The 22,844-nt window shown below is 33.9% G+C and overlaps 1 protein-coding gene across 10 annotated transcripts in view; it reads right to left on the bottom strand.

Moving 5' to 3' along the window:
• STXBP5L (syntaxin binding protein 5L) overlaps positions 1-22,844 on the bottom strand; it is a 493,876-nt gene that overhangs the window by 168,628 nt on the left and 302,404 nt on the right. For all 10 annotated transcript variants that reach the window (XM_055260425.2, XM_055260427.2, XM_063630147.1 and 7 more), the window contains 6 exons: positions 20,467-20,614; positions 19,497-19,564; positions 9,289-9,329; positions 4,857-5,074; positions 2,651-2,823; positions 8-133 (listed from right to left, as the gene is read on the bottom strand). In XM_055260425.2, coding sequence (XP_055116400.2) covers positions 8-133; positions 2,651-2,823; positions 4,857-5,074; positions 9,289-9,329; positions 19,497-19,564; positions 20,467-20,614 — 774 coding nt within the window. The remainder of the gene's footprint in view (positions 1-7; positions 134-2,650; positions 2,824-4,856; positions 5,075-9,288; positions 9,330-19,496; positions 19,565-20,466; positions 20,615-22,844) is intronic.

The raw sequence follows: 22,844 nt of genomic DNA, 5'->3' as shown, positions 1-22,844 counted from the left end.
TACTTACATTCCATATGCTGAGCTTACAGCAAGACTAGTAATCTGTTGTGGAGGTTCACCATCTACCCACACCAATTGAATAACAAGTTCTGCTTGATATCCTGGAGGCATTCGCACTGGCCGTGTCTTAACACTTTAAGAACAAAAACAATCCTATTATATACAGTTTAAATAAACATGTTTAAACCTATCTTGAGAATTTACATAGAATCATGCTACAGAAATATACAACACCAGGCATTGCAGGCAGCATGCCAATGGATAGTGCCTTCTAGCTTTCTCAAAATGTGCCGAGTCCGTTATGATTACTTAGTTATTTCTTTATGTGGATTTTCAGTCAGTTAGGTCCACAACTTCAACTGGCCTTTATCATTTCAATTTTTTCTTTTGAGAATATTATTTTAAGTTATTTTTATTATGTAATTATTTTTCTAATGTAATATATGTTACATATATATCAGTTATAAAGCATAACAATAAAACAAATGACCATTAACCTACCCTCCAGTGTAAGAGTTCAACATATCTAGCATCTGAATTCCTATTTTCCTTTAAAGCTGACTAATACTCTTCTCTCATACTTCCCAACAAACCAATTATCAAACACGATGCTACTTTCAAAAAATATATCCACTAGCTAAAATTTTATGATGATGTTTCCTCTTTGTAGATTTTCCTCCCAGTAATATTTGCTCATATTTCCTTCTTTTTATGTACTTCAAAAGAAAAGTTCTGACAGGACAATCGATTACAAAAGTATAGCATCTGCTAATTGTATGAATTTTGCTCCTAAAATCTTATTTCTAAATTTTCCATAAGCATATTTGTAACAAATGAAAAAACTAGCTGTCTAAAGTTTTTTGAGTGGCAAATGTAGATATGCAGCTCAAAGAAATTCCCTGCTTAGGCTTAATTCTCCAGCCAGCTAACACTAGAAATATGTGATTTGATGGTATAGAAGCGGTAAGCAGTAATTTATACTCTATTACTAAAAATCATAAAAACAATAAAATATTACTGTGGGCTTTGTTAACTTTAGGTTTTATTGAACATGATGCAAATCTTTGTTTAGCTTATTAATAAATAACAGTTTTAAAAAAGAAAGATTATGCAATATACTAGCAATCATGAGAGAAATCCTTTTTTCTAATATAGAACTCCTGTAGTAGATAGTAAACTTGGTTTTCTTTTTGATTCCAAGAAAGCTAAAGAAATTACATAAACATACTTTTTAAAAAATTATCATTATTTTTTTTTTGGAGGCAGGGTCTTACTGTCACCCAGGCTGGAGTGCAGTGGCAAGACCATAGCTCACTGCAACCTTAAACTCCTGGGCTAAAGTGATTCTCCTGCCTCAGCCTCCCTAGTAGCTAGGACTACAGGTGTGTACCATCACACTCAGCTAATTTTTAAATTTTTTGTAGATACAAGGTCTTGCTATGTTGCCCAGGCTGGTCTCAAACTCCTAGTCTCAAGCTTTCCTCCCACCTCAGCCTCCCAAAGTGTTGGGAATACAGGTGTGAGCCATCACATCCCATAAGCATACTTTTTCAATTGGAAAGTATCAAGCAAGTCGCCAAGTTTCTGCCCTGCCAAACTTCTTATTCTATGAAAGCCATGTTTTCTTTAGAGTCCTTCTTGGCAGGAAATATATAAATAAGTGAATGAAGGATGAAAATATTATGCCTTCCATCAGAGAAATGCAAATCAAAACCACAGTGAGATACCATCTCACACCAGTTAGAATGGCCATCATTAAAAAATCAGGAAACAACAGGTGCTGGAGAGGATGTGGAGAAATAGGAACACTTTTACACTGTTGGTGGGACTGTAAACTAGTTCAACCATTGTGGAAGTCAGTGTGGTGATTCCTCAGGGATCTCGAACTAGAAATACCAGTTGACCCAGCCATCCCATTACTGGGTATATACCCAAAGGACTATAAATCATGCTGCTATAAAGACACATGCACACGTATGTTTATTGCGGCACTATTCACAATAGCAAAGACTTGGAACCAACCCAAATGTCCAACAATGATAGACTGGATTAAGAAAATGTGGCACATATACACCATGGAATACTATGCAGCCATAAAAAATGATGAGTTCGTGTCCTTTGTAGGGACATGGATGAAACTGGAAAACATCATTCTCAGTAAACTATCGCAAGGACAAAAAACCAAACACCGCATGTTCTCACTCATAGGTAGGAATTGAACAATGAGAACTCATGGACACAGGAAGGGGAACATCACACTCCGGGGACTGTTGTGGGGTTGGGGGAGGGGGGAGGGACAGCATTAGGAGATACACCTAATGCTAAATGACGAGTTAATGGGTGCAGGAAATCAACATGGCACATGGATACATATGTAACAAACCTGCACATTGTGCACATGTACCCTAAAACCCTAAAGTATAATAAAAAAAAATAAATAAATAAAAATAAATAAATAAATAAATAAATAAAAAGAAAATATTATGCCTTCTTCACAGATGTTCAAAGAAAAGACCAGAGTAACCCCTGAAGAATTGTAGATCACTTGACAACAACTTCTTAATTAGAGAAAATTAATTTTATTTGTCACAGTTTCAAAGACATATGATTAATATCTAAAATTGTTTTAAAATTTGGTAGAAACTCTTACTTGAGGCATGGGATACTGTCCTTTGTTACTCCTTCACTAGCAACAGTGGTAGTGCTCCCAGAAAGACTCCTTGAAGAAGGAAGCTGGGCTGAGAGATCTGGAAATGGAGGACTTGTTTCTGGTTCAGGGGTGATAATATCTTCAACATCATACTGAAGTCGTACCTCTAATGACTTAAAAAAACCAAGTTTAAATTTAATTTAAGTCACACTAATAATCACTGTTTTAATTTAATCTAAGTCATAATAAATAATCACATTAAAATACCTGATAACTTTTTAGGAATCATTCACACAGTTTTTTTCAAATTAATAAGTTGAATACTATTTATAGGAAAGTTGAGAAGTATCTCATACTAAATCAAATAGTTAATTATATGGAATATTCAATGGCAATCACAAAAAATGTAAATTTTTAAACTTCAGAATTAAAGAAAAATACCTCAGTGAAGATAAAGTTTTTATATAATACATATACTTTAAGATATAGTAGAAATTACAATTTGATATATGATAAAATAAAAGGAGAAGTTGATTATGGTTATTCCAAAGAAAGAAATTAAACTTTTTTCATATACACACACAAACGTGTATGTGTGTGTAGTGTGTATGTTTGTGTATGAAAAAAATTACTTGTTTGAAGCCTTTTAGTATAAAAAACTTTCATTGCATTTTAACTTTGCATTAATTCACTAAAAATTTTCCAAAAGAAATTCCATATTTTTGGTTGTTTGTTTCATTACCTTGGCTTTTGTTTAATTTAATTAGATGATCAGAATTACTTGATAAAAAGCATATAATAATTTACATAGGAATAAAAAGGTGACCTAAAAACTAAAACTTTTTTATTAAACTAAAAAAGTTTTAAAACTACTTTATGAATGCATAAAATGCATTAAATGATTTAATTAGAACTGATTTTATAACACATATTTGCCTTATAATGTAAAAATGAGCATTTTTAAGACTGAAAACAATTACTTACAAAAATGTCATTATGGGAATATCACCAAAATTATTGTCATAATTATTTTAAAACTACAGAAAACCTCTGGTGGTGACAATACAGTTACCAATTATTGAGTGCTTACTACAGTAACGACACTATTATAATGTCTTTATATAATTATCACAAGAACACTATGAAATTGGTATTTGTATTTCAAGTTTATTTTTATTTTCCATTTTCCCATTTTATTTACACAGGGAATTGTACATGTGAGGAAGATGAATCATAGCTACATTCTACTACTGACTTATGACTTGTTCAGAGTCACATAGATATTTAATGGGAAAGCCAGAATTAAAACCTAGGTTGATCTGACTCCAAAGCCTTAGCTTTTAGCTACTATACAATAAAAGGGTGATATTAATTTTAGCTGTTGAGGTAAAAACACTTATACACAGGCCTACAGTAAATAATCTTTATATTCTGGTAAAAGGGGCAAGGTAGAGAAGGACAATTGTTTATAGGTGGCTTCATTTAGAATTAATTTATCCCATAAAATCATTATTCTTTTGAATAAGTAGAGTATTTCATTGATTTAAAAATTAAGATTAGGTAAGGTCACCCCATAATTAGATCCACCCCATAAAAATGTTGCTACATAGAAAATCATTAAAAATAACCTTATTGTAGCTGAGAAATAATCATTTATGGCAAACAGTTGATGAGAAAATATAAATCAGATAAACTTAAAAATTAATAAAAGTATAGAACAAAGCCTGCATTAATTTGATTTTTATACAAAAATAAATCAATAACTATATGTATAAAACCTATACATTTTATTAGTATAAACAGAAGAATATATAGGTGTATATTCCACAATATATACATATTTCAAAACATCATGTTGTAGAGTTGACTTATTTTGTCCAGGTAGATGCAACTCACATAACATCAAAGAGAAAAATGAGAAAATTGTGACATGTTTAATTTGTAACAAGATTAACTTAAAATACTAAGCTTGTTTTGACATTGAAAAAAATACCAAGTTTTGATAGAGAATTGTTTTGGCCTTTTAGGCCAAACCATTTATTAATATGTTATAGTAAGTAACAATAATAATTTAAAATCCTATGAATTGTATTACTGGCCACATACTGCACACTTCATGGAAACCATACCAAGTAGTAGTCAAATCTATGATAATAGCTTTCTTTTAATAACTGTGAAAGTGAAAGTTAAATTTTAAATAACTTACCACTATTTCTGTTGTAATTTCATGTCTGCTGAATTTATAAATTATGACATATGCAGAGACTCCTGACACACAGAATATTCTGCTCTCTGGACACCAGTAAATCATCTGAATGGCAAATGGATCTTCCTCTACAATTTCACATGTTTGTTTTCCTTCTCCTACCTTCTGTTTTTCAAACACTTTTGAAGTTTTTAGCTTGTACAGCATCTGCAGAGTTACTATAAGACATCAAAGCACAGTTATCTTCTAATTTAAACTTAATTCTTAGATGTTATTAAAGCTTTTACAATATATTTGTTAAACCACAGAAGTAAAACTAAGTAGATAAAGTGAATTACATTTTAACTAGTAAGCATTCAATGCCATGCTTTCATATCAGTACAGCAGCTACAGGGAGACTACAGGGAAAAAATAAACATTCCTTGAATATATAGTACATACCAAGGAATACATAGTTGCTTTCTTGTGTCATTCTCAGAAAAGTCTCATGAAGGAAGTATTTTTATCATTATTTATTGATAAAAATATTGGGGCATAGAAAGTCTAAAATGGGAATACTGAAAATAACTCTTCCCTAGCGGAGACTCCTCAATTCTTTATCTCAGTTTTCCCCTTTGATTGTTAGATGAGAGGGTGATGGTATTCCTAGAGAGTTTACTCCTCTCAACAAATTTTTAGACACTCCTTGAGATAAGAAACATTGTAATTTACCAGTTAGCAATATTGGGAGTCCAAGAATCTGTAACTATTTGAGAAGGGATCTTTTCTGAGTGGCTCTGTGTCAAGAAAGGGTCAGATATAATCTCATACATTGTGTTTGTGAACTGTTTTTAAGAATATTTGGGGGAATATTTTTCCATTGGAGACCATGATGATAATAACTCTATAAAAGAACTATGATTCTACAAAGAATCCTTGAGTAAAGTTTTAAATATGAGTCCCGTGAAAAGTGCATCACCTGAATCTAATAATGAGAAACATTAGTCAAAACCAGACTGAAAGAGATTCTATAAAATAACTGGCCTGAACTCCTCAAAAATGTCAATGTCATGAAATGAAGACTCAGGAACTTTTCCAGATTTCTTAAAACTCGGAAGATACAATGACTAAATGCAAAAATAATCCTGGATTTTTTTGTCGTAAAGAATATTAATTTGCGGCCGAGAGCAGCGTCTCACGCCTGTAATCCCAGCACTTTGGGAGGCCGAGGCGGGCGGATCACCAGATCAGGAGATCAAGACCATCCTGGCTAACGTGGTGAAACCCCGTCTCTACTAAAAATACAAAAATACAAAAAAAAAAAAAAAAAAAAATTAGCGGGGCGTGGTGGCGGGCGCCTGTGGTCCCAGCTACTCTACTCCAGAGGCTGAGGCAGGAGAATGGAGTGAACCCAGGAAGTGGAGCTTGCAGTGAACCGAGATTGCGCCACTGCACCCCAGCCTGGGCGACAGAGCGAGACTCCGTCAAAAACAAATATATGTGTGTGTGTGTGTATATATATATATATATATATACACACACACACACATATATATACATATATATACACATACATATATACATATATATACATATTTATACATATATACATATATATACACATATATATACATATATATATAAAAATTTGCAAAAGCTGAATAAAATCCGGAGATTAGATAATAGTGTTGTGTCAGTGTTAATCTACTGGTTTTGATGACTGAAGTCTGGTTATGTAAGCGAATGTTTGTAGGAAATACACACTGAAGTATTTAGGGGTATGTAATGTGTCTCCAACTTACTCTCAAATAGGTAAGAAAAAAAGCTATATGTATATATGTACGTGTGTGAGACAAAAATGTATGGAAGGAAGAGATAAAGAGTAAAAGAGAGAGCCAGGGAGAGGAAAGGAATATTTGGAGAATCTGGTTGAGCGGTATAAAACATTTCATAGTACTTTTTTTTTTTTTTGCAATTTTTTTATAAGCTTGAAATTATGTCAAGCTAAAGTAGATTTAAAAAAAAAATGGGCAAAGGATTGTATTGGGTGCTACAGCCTGGCTTCTGAGGTCAGATAGGGTATCATTCCTATGATTATTTATGTTACATGACAACAGTAAAATCATATTGCAGACATCATTAAGGTCCCTAATTAGTTGACTTTGAGTTAATCAACAAAGAGCTTATTCTTAACAAGCCAAATCTAATCAGATGGCCCCTTAAAAGAGGGACTGAGGCCCTCCCTGAAGGTAAAGAGACACTCTTGCTAGCTTTGAAGCAGCAAGCTACCATGAGCTCTGAATGTGCAAGAAAATGAAGTCTGCCAACGATTACGTAAGCTTGGAAGAGAACCTTCAGTCTCATGAAATCTCAGCCCCAGCCAACACCTTGATTACAGTCTTGTGAGACCCTGAGCAAAGGACCCAGAGAAGGTATAATCAAATTCCTAACACACAGAAACAGTGAGATGATAAATGGGTATTGTTTTAAGTTGTTAAATTGTGGTAATTTATTACTCAGCCATAGAAAACTAAGATACATAATAATATAAACTCAGTTATTAAAATTCATTTCGCTTTCTGTATTAGACAGTGTTTCACAAAGTTAGCAAACTAAGTAATTTTTTAAGACATCCATTAAGTTGGAGATATGACCTTGATTACAGTGAAAATATTAAACATGCTGCAATCATTTGCAATTTATATTCTAAATGTGATAAAATATTTATTTAAAAATTAACTTCTCAAAATACTATTATGCATGCTTAAGGGTGTTATTCACTCTAATAATTAAAGTGTTAAAGTGTCCTCTACATTTTATTTTATTTATTTATTTATTTTATTTATTATTATTTTTTTGGAGACGGAATCTTGCTCTGTCACCCAGGCTGGAGTGCAGTGGTGTGATCTCGGCTCACTGCAACCTCTGCCTCCCAGGTTCCAGCAATTCTCCTGCCTCAGCCTCCTGAGTAGCTGGGACCACAGGCGCACGCTGCCGCACCTGGCTAATTTATATATATATATTTTTAGTAGAGACGGAGTTTCACCATGTTGCCCAGGCTGATTTCGAACTCCTGAGCTCAGGCAATCCGCCTGTCTAGGCCTCCCACAGTGCTAGGATTACAGATGTGAGCCACCGTGCCTGGCCCTCCACATTTTAAAAGCCAAAAAGTGACTTTGAGGTGGTGGGAAGGAAGGAGCAATGGCATCACTATGCAATGAATTTTGTTCCAGGAACAAACTCAGGTTTGCGTGAGAAGATTCATCAACAGAAAGTCTGTTGCCCTTTGGAGTTTCTCTTTAGGCACTTGCTTTTTATTATGTGAAGTCAGAAGGGGACTTCAGAATGCATGGGTTTAGAACTTTTAATCCTTTTCTCTTGCTGATAGTTGGTTTGCTTGCTCAAGGGACTCTACCTTGTGGGCTAAGAGTATCATCAATATTCAACCTTCTTCCTCTGCTTGTGTGTTTATTGCAGTCTTCCTCAGAAGCTATTCATTTCTACAGCTTCAAACATCACTTTTATGCTGCTTCTTCATTGGTTTCCATTTCTGACTGTTCTCCTTACCTACTGGATATTTTTAGTTGAATTTTATGGTTTTACTAAAAAATTCAAAGCTCTCTTATATTCCTTATTTCCAAAAGAGTGACCTACATCTTCCTGGTTACTCATCTTCAGAAACTTAGAGTCACTGTTAACTTGTTCTTCACTCTTATTCCTGTCAAAAGTTAACCAACTTCCAAAACTCACACTAAATGTTAACTCCATCAAAATACCTTTCCTGGATCTACCAGGTCTCAATAAGACTCTTCCATTTCTGATAGCAAATAGATCTGGAGTACTGCATTTAGAGTTCTTATATTGTTTTCCCTATAGTTATATATGTGCATTTCTTTATCTTTTCTAAAGACTACAATTTTTCGAAGGGTATATATGAGTATAATGAAGTCTTAAGTATCTTTGCATTCCTTCAACAGTGAGCATCTTATTCTTTAAGTTACATAATTCTCAAGAATTTAAAAAGAGTTCTTACAGTTATCAAATCATTTGATCTTCGCAGGATGTGGTAGATGGGTCGGGAAAAAAAGTGAAGACTAGAGGGATATAAGCACTTGGCGAAGACCACACAGGTAGGGGGTGAAGGAAATTCCTTGAACAGAGTTAATTTGACAAAGTTTGGTACTTTTTCTGATGTATCATGCCTCTTGTAGATATAACGGGTTGCTGACAAAGAGTGACTTAGTCTTGTTTACCTTATATTATAGAAGAGAAGTAAAGCAGAGATAATACTTTCAACTGATCTAACAATGTAGGTAATGGATTTTTGTAACACAGCCACATATGTATGCTAAAAATATATCTGAAATTTTAATTGCCTAAACTAAAAAGTGGTAGCTGGCTTTAAGTAAATATTAACCAATTTGTTTCTGTTGTACAGAAACTTGAAACTTACTTGCAGAAGCATCCCAAAATTTTATTGATCCATCTGCATGACTAGATGAGAAATAAATTAGCATTAATTAAAGTATACTAAATAAAAATCATAATCACTCCAAATGTACAGAAACTTGAGTTACTGTTGATACAATTTTGATTCAAAAATACCACTTTAATGAAAACTAATGTATGCTAAACCATTTCTAAGCTTAAAACAATGGCTCATTTCTTAATATACTAAAATCTAAAGATTCGAAAAAGAACACTAATTCCTTAGACTTTACTGTAAAAAGGTTATATATGTAATGGAGAACAATCAAAAATGGCCTGTGGAAAGTGAACAACATATTTTCATGTAAAATTATTTATATTCAATAAAAGGATAGATAATTTTGATATTAATATAAATATGAATTGAATATCATAGTAAAATTAAAGTTAAGTTTCAAAATATAAAAGCAAATCACCAAATATATCTAGAGTTGCATCATTATTTGGTAATAATCAAATGTCACTTCTATAAAAACTTTCAAGAAAATAGAAGAAAATATAATACTTCTCAACACTTTTGATGAAGTCAGCATTACCCTGACACCAAAACCACATAAAAACATTACAAGAAAAGAAAATTACAAACCGATATTCCTTATGAGAATAGGCATAAAAATTGTCAACAAAATATTGGCAATGCAAATCAAGTAATATATAGAAAGGATAGTACATAATGACTAAGTGGGTTTTCTTAGGAATGTAAGACAAACACTTAAAAAATCAACTACCATATTAAAATTCACCATATTGACAGATTACAAAAGGAAATCCATATGATCATCTCAATAAATGCAGAAAAAGCATTTGACATGATTTATCATCCATTCCTAAAAAAACTTTCAATAAACTAGGAACACAGGAAATTTCTATAACCAGATAAAGGGTGTGTAGGAACAACCTACCAATATCTGCTAACATACATAATAATGAAAGACTGAATGTTTTCCCCTAAGATCAGGAGCAAAGCAAAAAAAAGTTCACTCTCATCATTCGTATTCAACATCTTATTGGAGGTGTTAAGCACAGAGATAGGGAAGAAAAAGAAATAAAAGGCAAACAGACTAAAAGGGAAGAAATAAAATTGTTTGTATTTGCAGATTATATGGCTATGTAGAAAATCTCAGAGATTCTATAAAAAGGATACTGGAACTCATAAATGATTAGCACAATTGTAAGACACAATATCAATACACAAAAATCAATTGCATTTCCATTGAATAGCAATAGATATTTGGAAATAACAAAATAGTACCACTTACAACAGTACCAAAACCAAGAAATAGATAAAATCTAACACAATTTGTGTCAGATCTGTATGCTGAAAATTATAAGATGTTGACCAAAAAATAAGGCATTAATAAAAGGAGATATATATTATTGATAATTGTATGACTTATTAGATGCTGTTCCCCTAAATGGCATATAAATTCAGTGTAATCACAATTAAAATATGGTAAAATAATTTTTTGTAGAAATAAACAAACTGATGGTCATACTGCCCAAAGCAATGTGCAGATTCATCACTATTCCTATCAAACTACCAATATCATTCCTCACAGAAGTAGAAAAAAAACTATTCAAAAATTCATATGAAACTGAAAAAGAACCTGAATAGCTAAACAAAAAAAACAAAGCAGGAGGAATCACACTACTCAACTTCAAACTACAGTATAAGGCTACAGTAACCAAAACAGCATGGTACTGGTACAAAAACAGACACATAGACCAATGGAACAGAAGAGAAAACTCAGAAATAAAGCCTCACACCTACAACCATGTGAACTTTGACAAGGCTGACAAAAACCAACAATGGGGAAAGAACTCCATATTCAATAAGGGGTGCTGGGATAACTGGCTAGCCATATGCAAAAGAGTGAAAACTAGACCCTTACCTTTCACCATATACAAAAATTAACTCAAAATGGATTAAAGATTTAAATGTAATATCTCAAACTACTAAAATCCTAGAAGAAAACCTAAGAAATACCCTTCTTGATATCAGCCTTGGCAAAGAATTTATGGCCAAGCCCCCAAAAATGACTGTGGCAAAACCAAAAATTGACGTGTAAGAACTAATTAAACTCAAGAGCTTCTGCACAGCAAAAGAAACTATCAACAGACTAAACAGACAACCTACACAATGGGAGAAAATATTTACAAACTATACATCTGACAAAGGTCTAATACCCAGAATCCATGAGGAACTTAACAAACCAAAAAGCAAAAAACAGATAATCCCATTAAAAAGTGGGCAAAAGACATGAACAGACGCTTCTCAAAAGAAGTCTTATAAGCAGCCAACAAACATGAAAAAATGCCATCATCACTAATCATCAGAGAAATGAAAATCAAAACATGGCCAGGCATGGTGGCTCATGCCTGTAATCCCAACACTTTGGGAGGCCGAGGCCAGCAGATTACCTGAGGTCAGGAGTTCTAGACCAGCCTGGCCAAAATGGTGAAACCCTGTCTCTACTAAAAGTACAAAAATTAGCCAGGCGTGGTGGCACATGCCTATAATCCCAGCTACTGGGGAGGCTGAGGCAGGAGAATTGCTTGAGCTCGGGAGACAGAGATTGCAGTGAGCGGAGATTGTGCCACTGCACTCTGGCCAGGCCAACAGAGCAAGAGTCTGTCTCAAAGAAAAAAAAAAAGGAAAAAAAAAAGAAAATCAAAACACAATAGGATACCATCATACAACAGTCAGAATGGCTATTATTAAAAAGTTAAATAGTAACAGATGCTTGCCAAATGGCATAGAAAAGAGAATGCTTAAACATTGTTGGTGGGAATGTAAATTAGTTAAGCCGCTACTGAAATTAGAAAGCAGTTGGGAGATTTCTCAAAGGACTTAAAACAGAGCTACCATTTGACCCAGCAATCCCATTACTGGGTATATAACCAAAGCAATATAAATCATTATACCTAAAAGGCACATGCACTCATATGTTCATTGCCATGCTATTTACAATGGCACGTGGAATCAACCTAGGTACCCAACAGCAGTGGATTGGATAAAGAAAATATGGTACATATATACCATGGAATATTACACAGCCATAAAAAAGAGTGAAATCATGTCCTTTACAGCAACATGGATGGAGCTGGAAGCTATAATCCTAAGTAAGCCAGAACAGGAACAGAAAACTAAATACCACTTGTTCTCACATATAACTGGGAGCTAAACATTAAGTACACATGGAAATAAACACAGAAACAATAGACACTGCAGATTACTAGACTGGGGAGGGAAGGAGAGGGATTTGGATTGAAAACTACCTATTCGGTATTATGCTTACTACCTGCGTCTAATATACCCATGTAACAATCCTACACATGTACCCCTGAATCTAAAATAAAAGCTGAAATTATTTTTTCAAAAGAAAAGAAACTAGATTAGTCAAAACAATTTTGAAAAATAAAAACAAAATTGGATAACTCAAACTACATAAGGTTTAAGTCTCACCCTAAAGGTCCAATAAAGTTTTTGTGCTACTGGTGAAAAACAGACACACACATCAGTGAAACATAGCAGAGAGTCCAGAAATAGAACCATATGTATACGGTCAACTGATTTTTTATTTTGAGAGGGAGTTAGTCACTGAGTGGCTTACTCTACTTTAATAGCTTTATTCAGATGTAATTTACATAACTATAAAATTCACCCACTGTGAGTGTACAGTTTGATAATTTTTAGTAAATTTACACAGTTGTCACATTGACATCATCATCCAGTTTTAGAACATTTCCATTACCCCAAGAAGTAACCTCATGGCAATATGCAACACTCTTTCCCATCCCCAGTAGATCCCCAATGATCTACTTTCTGCTTATATAGATTCTTTTTTTCTTAGAATTTTTATATAAGTGGAACCCACATAATATTTACTGCATTTTGTGTCTGCATTATGCACTTAGCATAATGTTTTTGAGGATAATCTTTCTTACATGTATTAATAATTTGTTCCTTTTTGTTGCTAAATAATATTCCATTGTATGGATATACTCTATTTACCCCTTCACCAAATGATGAACATTTGGGTTGTTTTCAGTTTTTGGCTGTTACAAATAAAGATGCTACGAATGACTTTGTATGTTTACTCTAATTATAAATATATTTTTAAATTTTGTTACTAAAAAGTCTGTAGGATGTTGGTCTGAGACTCTATATACCCTAACAAAATTTAATTCTATTTTATTTTTCATCATGTAATACTTGATATAAAAATAACAATGTATATAACATAGATGTAATGTACAGAATATAATCGTATTGAAACCACTCAACAAAGAACTAACATTACTAATAACCTGCATCTACAGATGTGTGGTCTAACAGAGCAGTCCCCAATCTTTTTGGCACCAGGGACTAGTTTCGTGGAAAACAACTTTTCCACAGATGGGGGTGGTGAGAGATGGATTTGAGATGAAACTGTTCCACCTCAGATCATCAGGCATTAGTTAGATTCTCATAAGAAGTGTGCAACCTAGATCTCTTGCATGTGCAGTTCACAATAGGGTTCGTACTCCTATAAGAATCCAATGCTGTCCCTGATCTAACAGGAGGCAGAGCTCAGGTGGTAATGCTCACTTGCCTGCCACTTACCTCCTGCTGTGTGGCCTGGTTCCTAACAGGCCATGGACTGGTACTGGTCTGCAGACCAGGGGTTGTGGACCCCTGGCCTAACATATTACTTATCCTGGAACAAGGTCCATGTGTGCTTAAGGAGAATATTTTTCTCCTGTTGCTAGGTGTAGTGTTTTGTATATCTGTTAGGCCCAATTGTTCTATAGTGTTTTTCAAATACCCTGTTTCCTTCTTGATCTTTCGTCTAGTTGATCTATTCATTATTGAAAGTGCGACATTGAAATATACTACTATTATTGTGTTATTCTGTTTGTTTCTTCCATTTTGTCAATGTTTGCTTCATATATGTTGATGCTCTGTTGTTACGTTCGTATGTATTTGTACTTTTTATATCTTTCTGTTGGATTGACTCTTTTATTATTATGTAATGTCTTTCTTTGTCCCTTGTGAGTTATTGACTTAAAGTCCAATATAAATGTGTCCATCTCGTTTCTTTCGGTTACAATTTGCATGGTACATCTTTTTCTATCCTTTCACTTTCAACCTATGTGTGTCCTTAAATCTAAAGTGAGTTTCTTGGAGGCAGCATATAGTTCTACTTTTTTCAATCAAGCCATTCTATGTCTTTTGATTAGGGAGTTTAAGCAATTTACATTTAACATAATTATTGGTACAGAAGAACTTACTAATGCCATTTTATTATTTTCTATATGTTATGTGGTTATTTTGACTTTCTTTTCTTCTCTTGCTGGCTTCCTTTGGGTTTTGTTTATCTTTTTTTAGTGACATACTTTTATTCTTTTTCATTTTCTTTTGTGCATCTTCTATAGGCATTTTCTTTGTGTTTATCATCAGGATTACATAAAATATCTTCTAGTTATACCAATCTATTTTAAACCATAACAACTTTAACTACATACAAAAAAATCTACTCCTTTACATTCACCCTCTCTTCATGTTATTGATGTCACAAATTACATATTTTTATATTTTGCATCTATTATCATAGTATTATAGTAATTTTTATGTTGTTATTGTTTAAATTATATGCCAGAAATCAAAGTGATTTATCCACCACCTTTACAATCTTATAATATTCTATATTTGTCTATAAATTTAACTTTACCAGAGAGCTTTTAAGTTTTTGTATGCTTCGGTGGTGTTGTCTAGTGTATTTGTTTCAACTGAAGGAACTCTCAGCAATTCATGTAAGACATGTCTAGTTGTGATGAATTCCTTCAGTTTTTATTTATATAGGGAGGTCTTATTGCTCCTTCATTTTTGAAGTTGGTTATGCTAAATATAGCATTCTAAGTTGGTGGGGGTTTTTTCTTTCAGCACTTTGAGTATATTATCCCACTGCCTTCTAGTCTGCCGTGCTTCTGCTAAAAAACCTGCTGACAATCTCATGGGGATTTCCTTGCATATGATAAGAACTTTTCTTCTTATGCTTTCAAGATTTTCCTTTTGTTTTTGATTTTCAACAGTTTGATTATAATGTGTCTCTTTATGAGCTTCTTTGGGTTCATATTATTGGACTTGTTTAAGCTTCTTGAATTTGAATTTCCATTTCTTTCCTCCAACTTGGGAAATTTTTGACCATTATTTCTTCAAGTAAGCTCTCTGTTCCATTCTCTCTATTCTATCTCTGTCTCTCTCTCTCTCTCTCTCTCCCTCTCTCTCTTTCTCTCCCCGCCCCTTCTTAAATTCCCATAATGTGTACATCAGTCCACTTGAATGTGTTTGTAAGGCTCCTAGGCCCTCTTCTTTTTGTTCCTCTGACTCAATAATTTCAAGTGACCTATTTTCAAGTTCACTGATTCTTTCTTCTGCTTGGCCAAGTCTGTTGTTGACACTCTGTAATGAATTTTTCAAAACAATTATCATATACTTCAGATCTAGAATTGTTTCTTTTTTAATAATTTCACTCTGTTGATATTCTCATTTTGTTCATGCATCATTTCCCTAATTTTGTTTAGTTTTCTATTTGTATTCTCTAATATATTGAGTTTCTTTAAGATGATTATTTTGAACTCTTCATCAGGTAATACACAGATTTCTGTTTCTTTAACCCTTTTCCCATTTAGAATAAAAAGTACAGCTCGCTTCCAGTGCTCCTTTAATTTTACATAAACACACTTTTTGAGGCTGAAGAAAGTCTGACTGGTTTTCAATGTGAAAATAAAATATGAAAACTGTTTCTGGAGTTATTTCTGGACAGAACTAACATCAGAATAGTCTATTTCAGAAAAAAGTAAATTCACTAAATGAATCCTCAGCCAACAACTGTACAAGAATGATGTTAACTTCACACGTAGGAATGCTATGTTTTCTAGGATAAGACATTTTCAGTGATGGAGAATTACTATATTTTGTAAATGGAAATACCACTACTAAAACCAGAATGCTATAAATAGAATGATGTCTTTTATTTCAAAAGTCAATATACTAGAGTGATACAACAATAATAATAAAAGTGAGATATTTTGAGGCAAAGTTATCTTGGCATAAATGTTACAGCTGCAAGTGCTGCCAGTGAGTATTCTTGGGGCAAGTAGGAAAAGGGTTAAAATCAGTTACTGGATTTTTTTTTTTTTTTTTTTTTTTTTTTTGTCTCTTTGACTGGGCCATGTTTCCCTGTCTCTTTGTATGCTTTATTTTTGTTGACTTTAATGTGAAAAAGTAGTCACATCCTTATTGACTGACTTTGTACAGGGGACATTTTTCATAAATCAGCCCGGGTAGAGATTCTAACAGCCTCTCAAACCTTTTATGGGAATTTGTCTTCTCTGGGCTTGTGCATGTAATTCCTAACCAGTGAAGTTTTCCAGTTTCTTTTTCAGGAACTTGTAGTATCTTGCTGCCTCTAGTATCTGTCTGAAATACTGCAGGTTCTCTGATGCTACAAGCCACTGAAATATATTTTGCTCTCAGTGGCACCCAAGTATCCAAAGTATGCCAGATCTCTATCAGATGATACAGAAACTAGTCCCTTGAGCAGCCGCTATAACATATATCCAGAACATTGTGTATATCTTCCACTCTTTTCTTTCCCTCAAAAAGGTGAAGCCATGAGTTGCACTTTTCCTCCTAATTGTGAGCTGTGCCAGCTTGGAAAAAGGACTTACGTGGCTGAAACGCCCTGCTTTTCTTACCCATTTCAATGTGACCATTCTTGGCTTTGAGCTTGTCTGGGGTACTGTGACTTCCTAAACGGTTTCTGAAGTTGTCTTAATGGCTTTTTGGACCATATATTGTTGTAAAGTGAGTGTGCCTGTGGAGAACAAAGTCTAGGGCTTCCTATTCTGTCACCTTGTTGATGTCACTCTCAATTAATTCTTTTTTATAGTTTTTTTTTCTGTCTTTTTACTCTCAAATTGTCTATGCTATTATATTTGAAGTGAGTGTATTGCAGATAACATATAGTTGGTCACGTTTTTAAACCACTCTGTCAATCTCTATATTTGAATGGAAGTATTTAGACCATTTCTATTTAATATAATTATTGATATGTTAGGGCTTCAGTATACCATATAATTTTTTCTGTTTCCTTTTTTTTCTGCCTTCCTGTTACTTGAATTATTATAGTGCTTCCATTTTGATGTGTCAGTAGTGTTTTTAAGTGTACCTCTGCATAATTTTTACAGTTTTTTTAGGTATTACATTGTACTACAACTTATCACATTCTATGAGTGTCATCTTATTACCAGTTCAAGATATATAAAAGCCTTAACTCTTTTTATAGCCTTTTACCCTCTCTTATTTATAATTGTGTTAAATATCTCCTCTATACACATTTAGAACCACACCAGACAATGTGATTATAGTAACATCAGACACTGTTACTATAATCTTTGCTTCAACCATAAAATATACATTTAAAAATCCAAGAGATGGAAAGCCTATTGTATTTATCCATACTTTTGTTATTACATTATTTCTTCCTTCTTGATGAACCAAGGTTCATTTCCTTTCTGCATAGGGAACTTCCTTTAGCTACTTTTTTAACGGTAGATTTGGTGTTGAAAAATTCTTAGTTTATTGCATCTGGAAATGATGGATTTTGATCTTGATTTGGCCTTAATTCTTGAAGGATATTTTCATTGGGTATAGGATTCAGGATTGATAGTTCTTTTCTTTCAGTACTTGAAAAATACTCATTTTTCCTTTTGGCAGGCAGGTTTTCTGATGAAAAATCTGCTGTCATTCAAATTGGTTTGGCCCTATAGGTTAGATGTCAATTCTCTATTGTGGCTTTCCAGATTTTTTTCTTTTAGTGTTTACTGTTCAGAAGTTTGACGATAATTTATCTTGGTATAGATTTATTGGGGTTTGCTCAGCTTCTGGAATCTGAAGGTTCATGTTGTTTTGCTAAATTTGATAAGTCTTCAGCCATTACTTCCTTAATACTTTGCAGTCCCACCCTCTTTCTTCTCTCCTTCTTCATTTATTTCTGTTGACACAGGGAAGGGGATAGGGAGTGGTAGCTACTCATTACTGCTAGGCAGTGGTGAGAATTCTAGCTCCCCACTGACACCACAGGGGAGGGGTTTCACCCACCATGATTCAAAGCCCAGTTCCCTACTCTGCTTTATCTGACACTCTGGGGAAGGTGGGGTACCTCATTATACCCTGATGAGGGTGAAAGTCTAAGCTCTCCACTTGGCGTTTACTGGAGTGAGTTGGGGTGGGGCCACAGTTGTGTGTGTGGGAGGAAGTTGTGTGTGTGTGTGTGTGTTGTTGTTAAACCTAAGTAGAGAGATTATTTTCTAAATGTTTTCTGTCTTGATACACTGCCGCTTTCTTCATTCCATGGTTAAAGAGAGCTAGATTTTGTTGGGATTTTTAATTTGTGTTCATTCTCAGTTCTAGGTTACTATCTTCTTTAGCTCTAATTCTAGGATATATGAGGCAGAAAGAAAACTTAAGGAACTGACTTCCATGCCATTCTCTAAGACTTACGGGTCCTACCTGGTCTGACGCTTCTTCACATTTCCCAGTCATCTTATGTTTGTCTTATATGTAATATCCAGAGTTTTTAGTTGTTTAGTGGGAAGAATAGGAAAAAATATATTTACTCTATCTTCCCATTAGCAGATCCCTTAATTACTTTTTAAATCTCATATTTATCATTAGCTATGTCTCTATTTTTGTTCCTAATATTAAAACATCAAGTGGGTTGTCATACAAAGAAGTGTTATTTCTGGTGCTGTAAGTTTTGAGAAATATTTAAAATAACCATCTCGTACAGATACAGAGCAGTGATTCCTAAATTTTGCAGAGTTTGTAAGGGCCTTTGTAAAGCTAATATTCTGTGATTTCCACTGAAGACTAATATCTCATGACTTCCCCACTTTGACCTTCTCCTGGTGATATAATCTATGCTTTCTTTTTTGTTATTATGTTTCCAATGGTTTGATTATATCCTCTGTCAAGATGAGAATCTTTGGGTAGAAGATATTTCTTATATTTTTACTTTTACTTAAACTATTATTCTGCATAGAACACAATTATGGAAAAGTATCAAGACTCAGTAAACATCTTTTTGTTGATGAACTAATAACTCACAAAACACATCTACTTACCCAGTAATAATAATTTCTGGATATGTTTGTGCTCCAAGGTTCCAAGCTCCTCCACTGATTGGCCACTCCTAAATAGATTATCCAGAAAGAATACATACACACGTTTAAATGGCTTAGAAATTTAAAATGAAAATAGCTTAAAATAATGATAAAAAGTTCACTTAAACAAAAATAACTGTAAAATAATCAAGAATGAAGTGTGTTGCTGTCTTTTAATTCTTTCATTGAACAAACACCTCTAAATGCACAATTCCATCTCCCTTAAAAATACAGATTTTAATCAATCTTACCATTTATATAAACAAATCAAGGAAGTATTTTTAATTGTACAAATACAGTGTTGCTACATGTGTCATATAGTCTGTGTACCACCAAACTGTGGTGCCATTTAACATAGAAGCTATGTAAATAGTGTCTCTTGAAGTTGTCCACCCCAACAGCCCCGGGAGAATAACAGAAATCATAATAGATAATCTGTTACAATTGTAAATAGTTGAATCTTGTAGTAAACTATAACAAAAAATTCTAGGATGTTATTTAACAAATAACTTTTAATATGTTTCCTAAACCATTAATTAATTAATTAATTAATTATAAACTAGGAAAACCTGAGTCTTTTTATTTTCTTAAAACATATTTTTTCATCTAAAATAAAGGTTACATCTTACGACTCAAATATATATTAGTATAAGTACATACTTAGTATATAAATGTACATAATAGATAAGTATATCTTAGTATATAATTATATACCTTCTGTATAAGAAATTATATTTCTATAGGCTTAAAGCTATGTAGCATTTAGAAAATTTGAATTTAAGAAGTTATGTCTTTAACAGATGTTGGCTTATAACTTAAAAAGAATTTAGTTAAGTCCTCCTATATGGAATGTAAGAAAATAAAGTAATGGGAAAAAGTATGATCATGTGATATGAATACAAGAAAAGTTATTTATAATTTCTACTTTTACCTTATTACTGTATCCTTGTTTTTTATGCTTGACTCCTATAGAATACAGTACTAGAATCAAATCCGGAGGACAATCTGCAAAGTATGCTGTGCATGTAACTGGTGATTCATGAATGTCCATGGGATATGGATTTTCAAAGATTGGAAAACTAATAGATAAAGACAATATATCAGTGTTATTTTACAAAGAAAAAAATAGAAAATAATTTTGATAAAGTAAGCCCTAAAATGTCTCTAAACATTACTATAAATTTTGCTTGTTTTTTAAGTACCATAAAACAAGAATTGTATGAACAAAAATGCTCTTTTTGTAATAGTAATTTATAAAATGTAATATTAATAGTAGTAAAATTTTACTCAAGCTCAAAATTTACTTCTCATAATTCTAACATTCCACAGTGGCATTGCTTTGCTAATATAGATACAATGAATTCTATTAATCTGAAACTATTATATAACAAGTTTACTTAATTCATTAAAAATAAACTAAGCACTTTACCTATAGACAATGGTAAATATTTATTTAGTATCCTTATAAATATTAAAATATAAGTAAATTTTGATTTTCTTTCAATGGGAGTGCTATGGTTTGGATGTATGTCCCCTCCAAACCTCATCTTGAAATTTAGTCTCCAGTGTTGGAGGTGGAGCCTAATGAGAGGTGTTTGGCTTATGGGGCAGATCCTTCATGAATTGATTAATGTCCTGTCTTGGAGGTGAATGAGTTCTCCCTTTTTGTTCCTGTGAGGGCTGGTTGTTAAAAAGAGCCTGGAGCCTCCTCCTTCTCGCTTGTTTCTTCTTTCATCATGTAATCTCTGCACACACCAGCTCAGCTCCCCTTCACCTTTCACCATGAGTGAAAACAGCTGAGGTTCTCACCACATACAGATGCCCAATCTTGTAAACAAAATAAACCTTTTTTTAAAAAAAAAAAAATTACTAGCTTCAGGTATTCCTTTATAGTAACACAAAATAGACTAAGACAGAAAATTAGTACTGAGGAGCAGGGTATTGCTATAAAGATACCTGAAATTGTGGAAGCACTTTAGAAAAGAGTGATGGGTAGAGGTTGGAAGAGTTTGGAGATCTCAGAAGATAAAAAGATGAGGGAAAGTTTGGAACTTCTTAGAGATTGGTTAAGTAGTTGTAACCAAAATACTGACAGAAATATGGGCAGAAAAGGCCATGCTAATGAGGTCTCAGACAGAAATTAGGAACTTATTGGAACTGGAGCAAATATCCCCATTGTTGCACTGTAGCAAAGAACCTGGCTGCAATGTTGCACTGTAGCAAAGAATTTGGCTGCATTATGGAGGGCTAACCTTAAGAGTGATGACCTAGAGTATCTGGAAGAAAAAAATTCTAAGCAGCAAAGTGCTCAAGAAGTGGCATTGTTACTTTTAACAGCTTACACTAAATTATGTCCACAATGGAATCACCTAAAGGAAGAATCTATAATTAAAAGGGATGCAGAGCATTAACATTTGAAAAATTTGCAGCCTGGCCATGTGGTAGTAAAGAAAAGAGTGTTTTCAGGAGAGGAATCTAAGCAACTACTTGCTAAAGAGATTAGCATGACCAGTAAGAGAGCAAGGTATTAATAGTCAAGACAATGGACAAAAGGTGTTTCAGAAATATTTGAGGCCACCCATCCCATCACAGTCACAGGAGCCTAGGAGAACAGAATGGTTTTGGGGGACAAGCCTAGGGCACCACTGCCCTGTGCCCCTTTGGGTCACTGTTCCTCACATCCCTACAACTCCAGCTCCCACTATGTCTCAAATGGACCCAGCCACTGCTAGGTTTGCTGCTCCAGAGGGCACAAGCCATAGCCTTGGTGGCATCCACATGGTGTTAAGTCTGCAGGCACCCAGAACACAAGAGCCATGGAGGCTTGGCAGCTTCCCCCTAGATATCAGAGGATATATCAAAAAGCCTGGGTGCCCATGCTGAAACCTGCCACATAGGCAGAGCCACCAGCAGTGTGCAACCTCAGTCTGGAAAAGCCTCAGGCATTCAACTCCAACATATGAAAGCAGCCACATGGGCTGTGCGCAGCAAAAACATGGGGACAGGACTGCCAAGGCCTTGCGAGCCCACCCCTTGCACCAGTGTTCCCAGGATGCAGGACATGGAGTCAAAGAAGATTATTTTGGAGCTTTAAGATTTAATGTTTATTCTGCTGTGTTTTAAAGCTGCATGAGACTTGTTACACCTTTCTACTGGAATGGAAATGTTTACCCAACACCTATACAACCATTGTTACCTTGGAAGTTAAGAACTTGTTTCATATTTTATAAGCTTACAGCTGAAAGTAACTTACTTTGTGTCTCAGATGAGACTTTGGACTTTGAACTTTTGAATGGATGTTAAAATGAA

The sequence above is a fragment of the Symphalangus syndactylus genome, chromosome 21, assembly GCF_028878055.3.
Source record: "Symphalangus syndactylus isolate Jambi chromosome 21, NHGRI_mSymSyn1-v2.1_pri, whole genome shotgun sequence".
NCBI classification, from domain to species: Eukaryota; Metazoa; Chordata; class Mammalia; order Primates; family Hylobatidae; genus Symphalangus; species Symphalangus syndactylus.
Note: the sequence above shows the minus strand (reverse complement) of the source record. Positions and strands in the feature narration are given on the sequence as shown.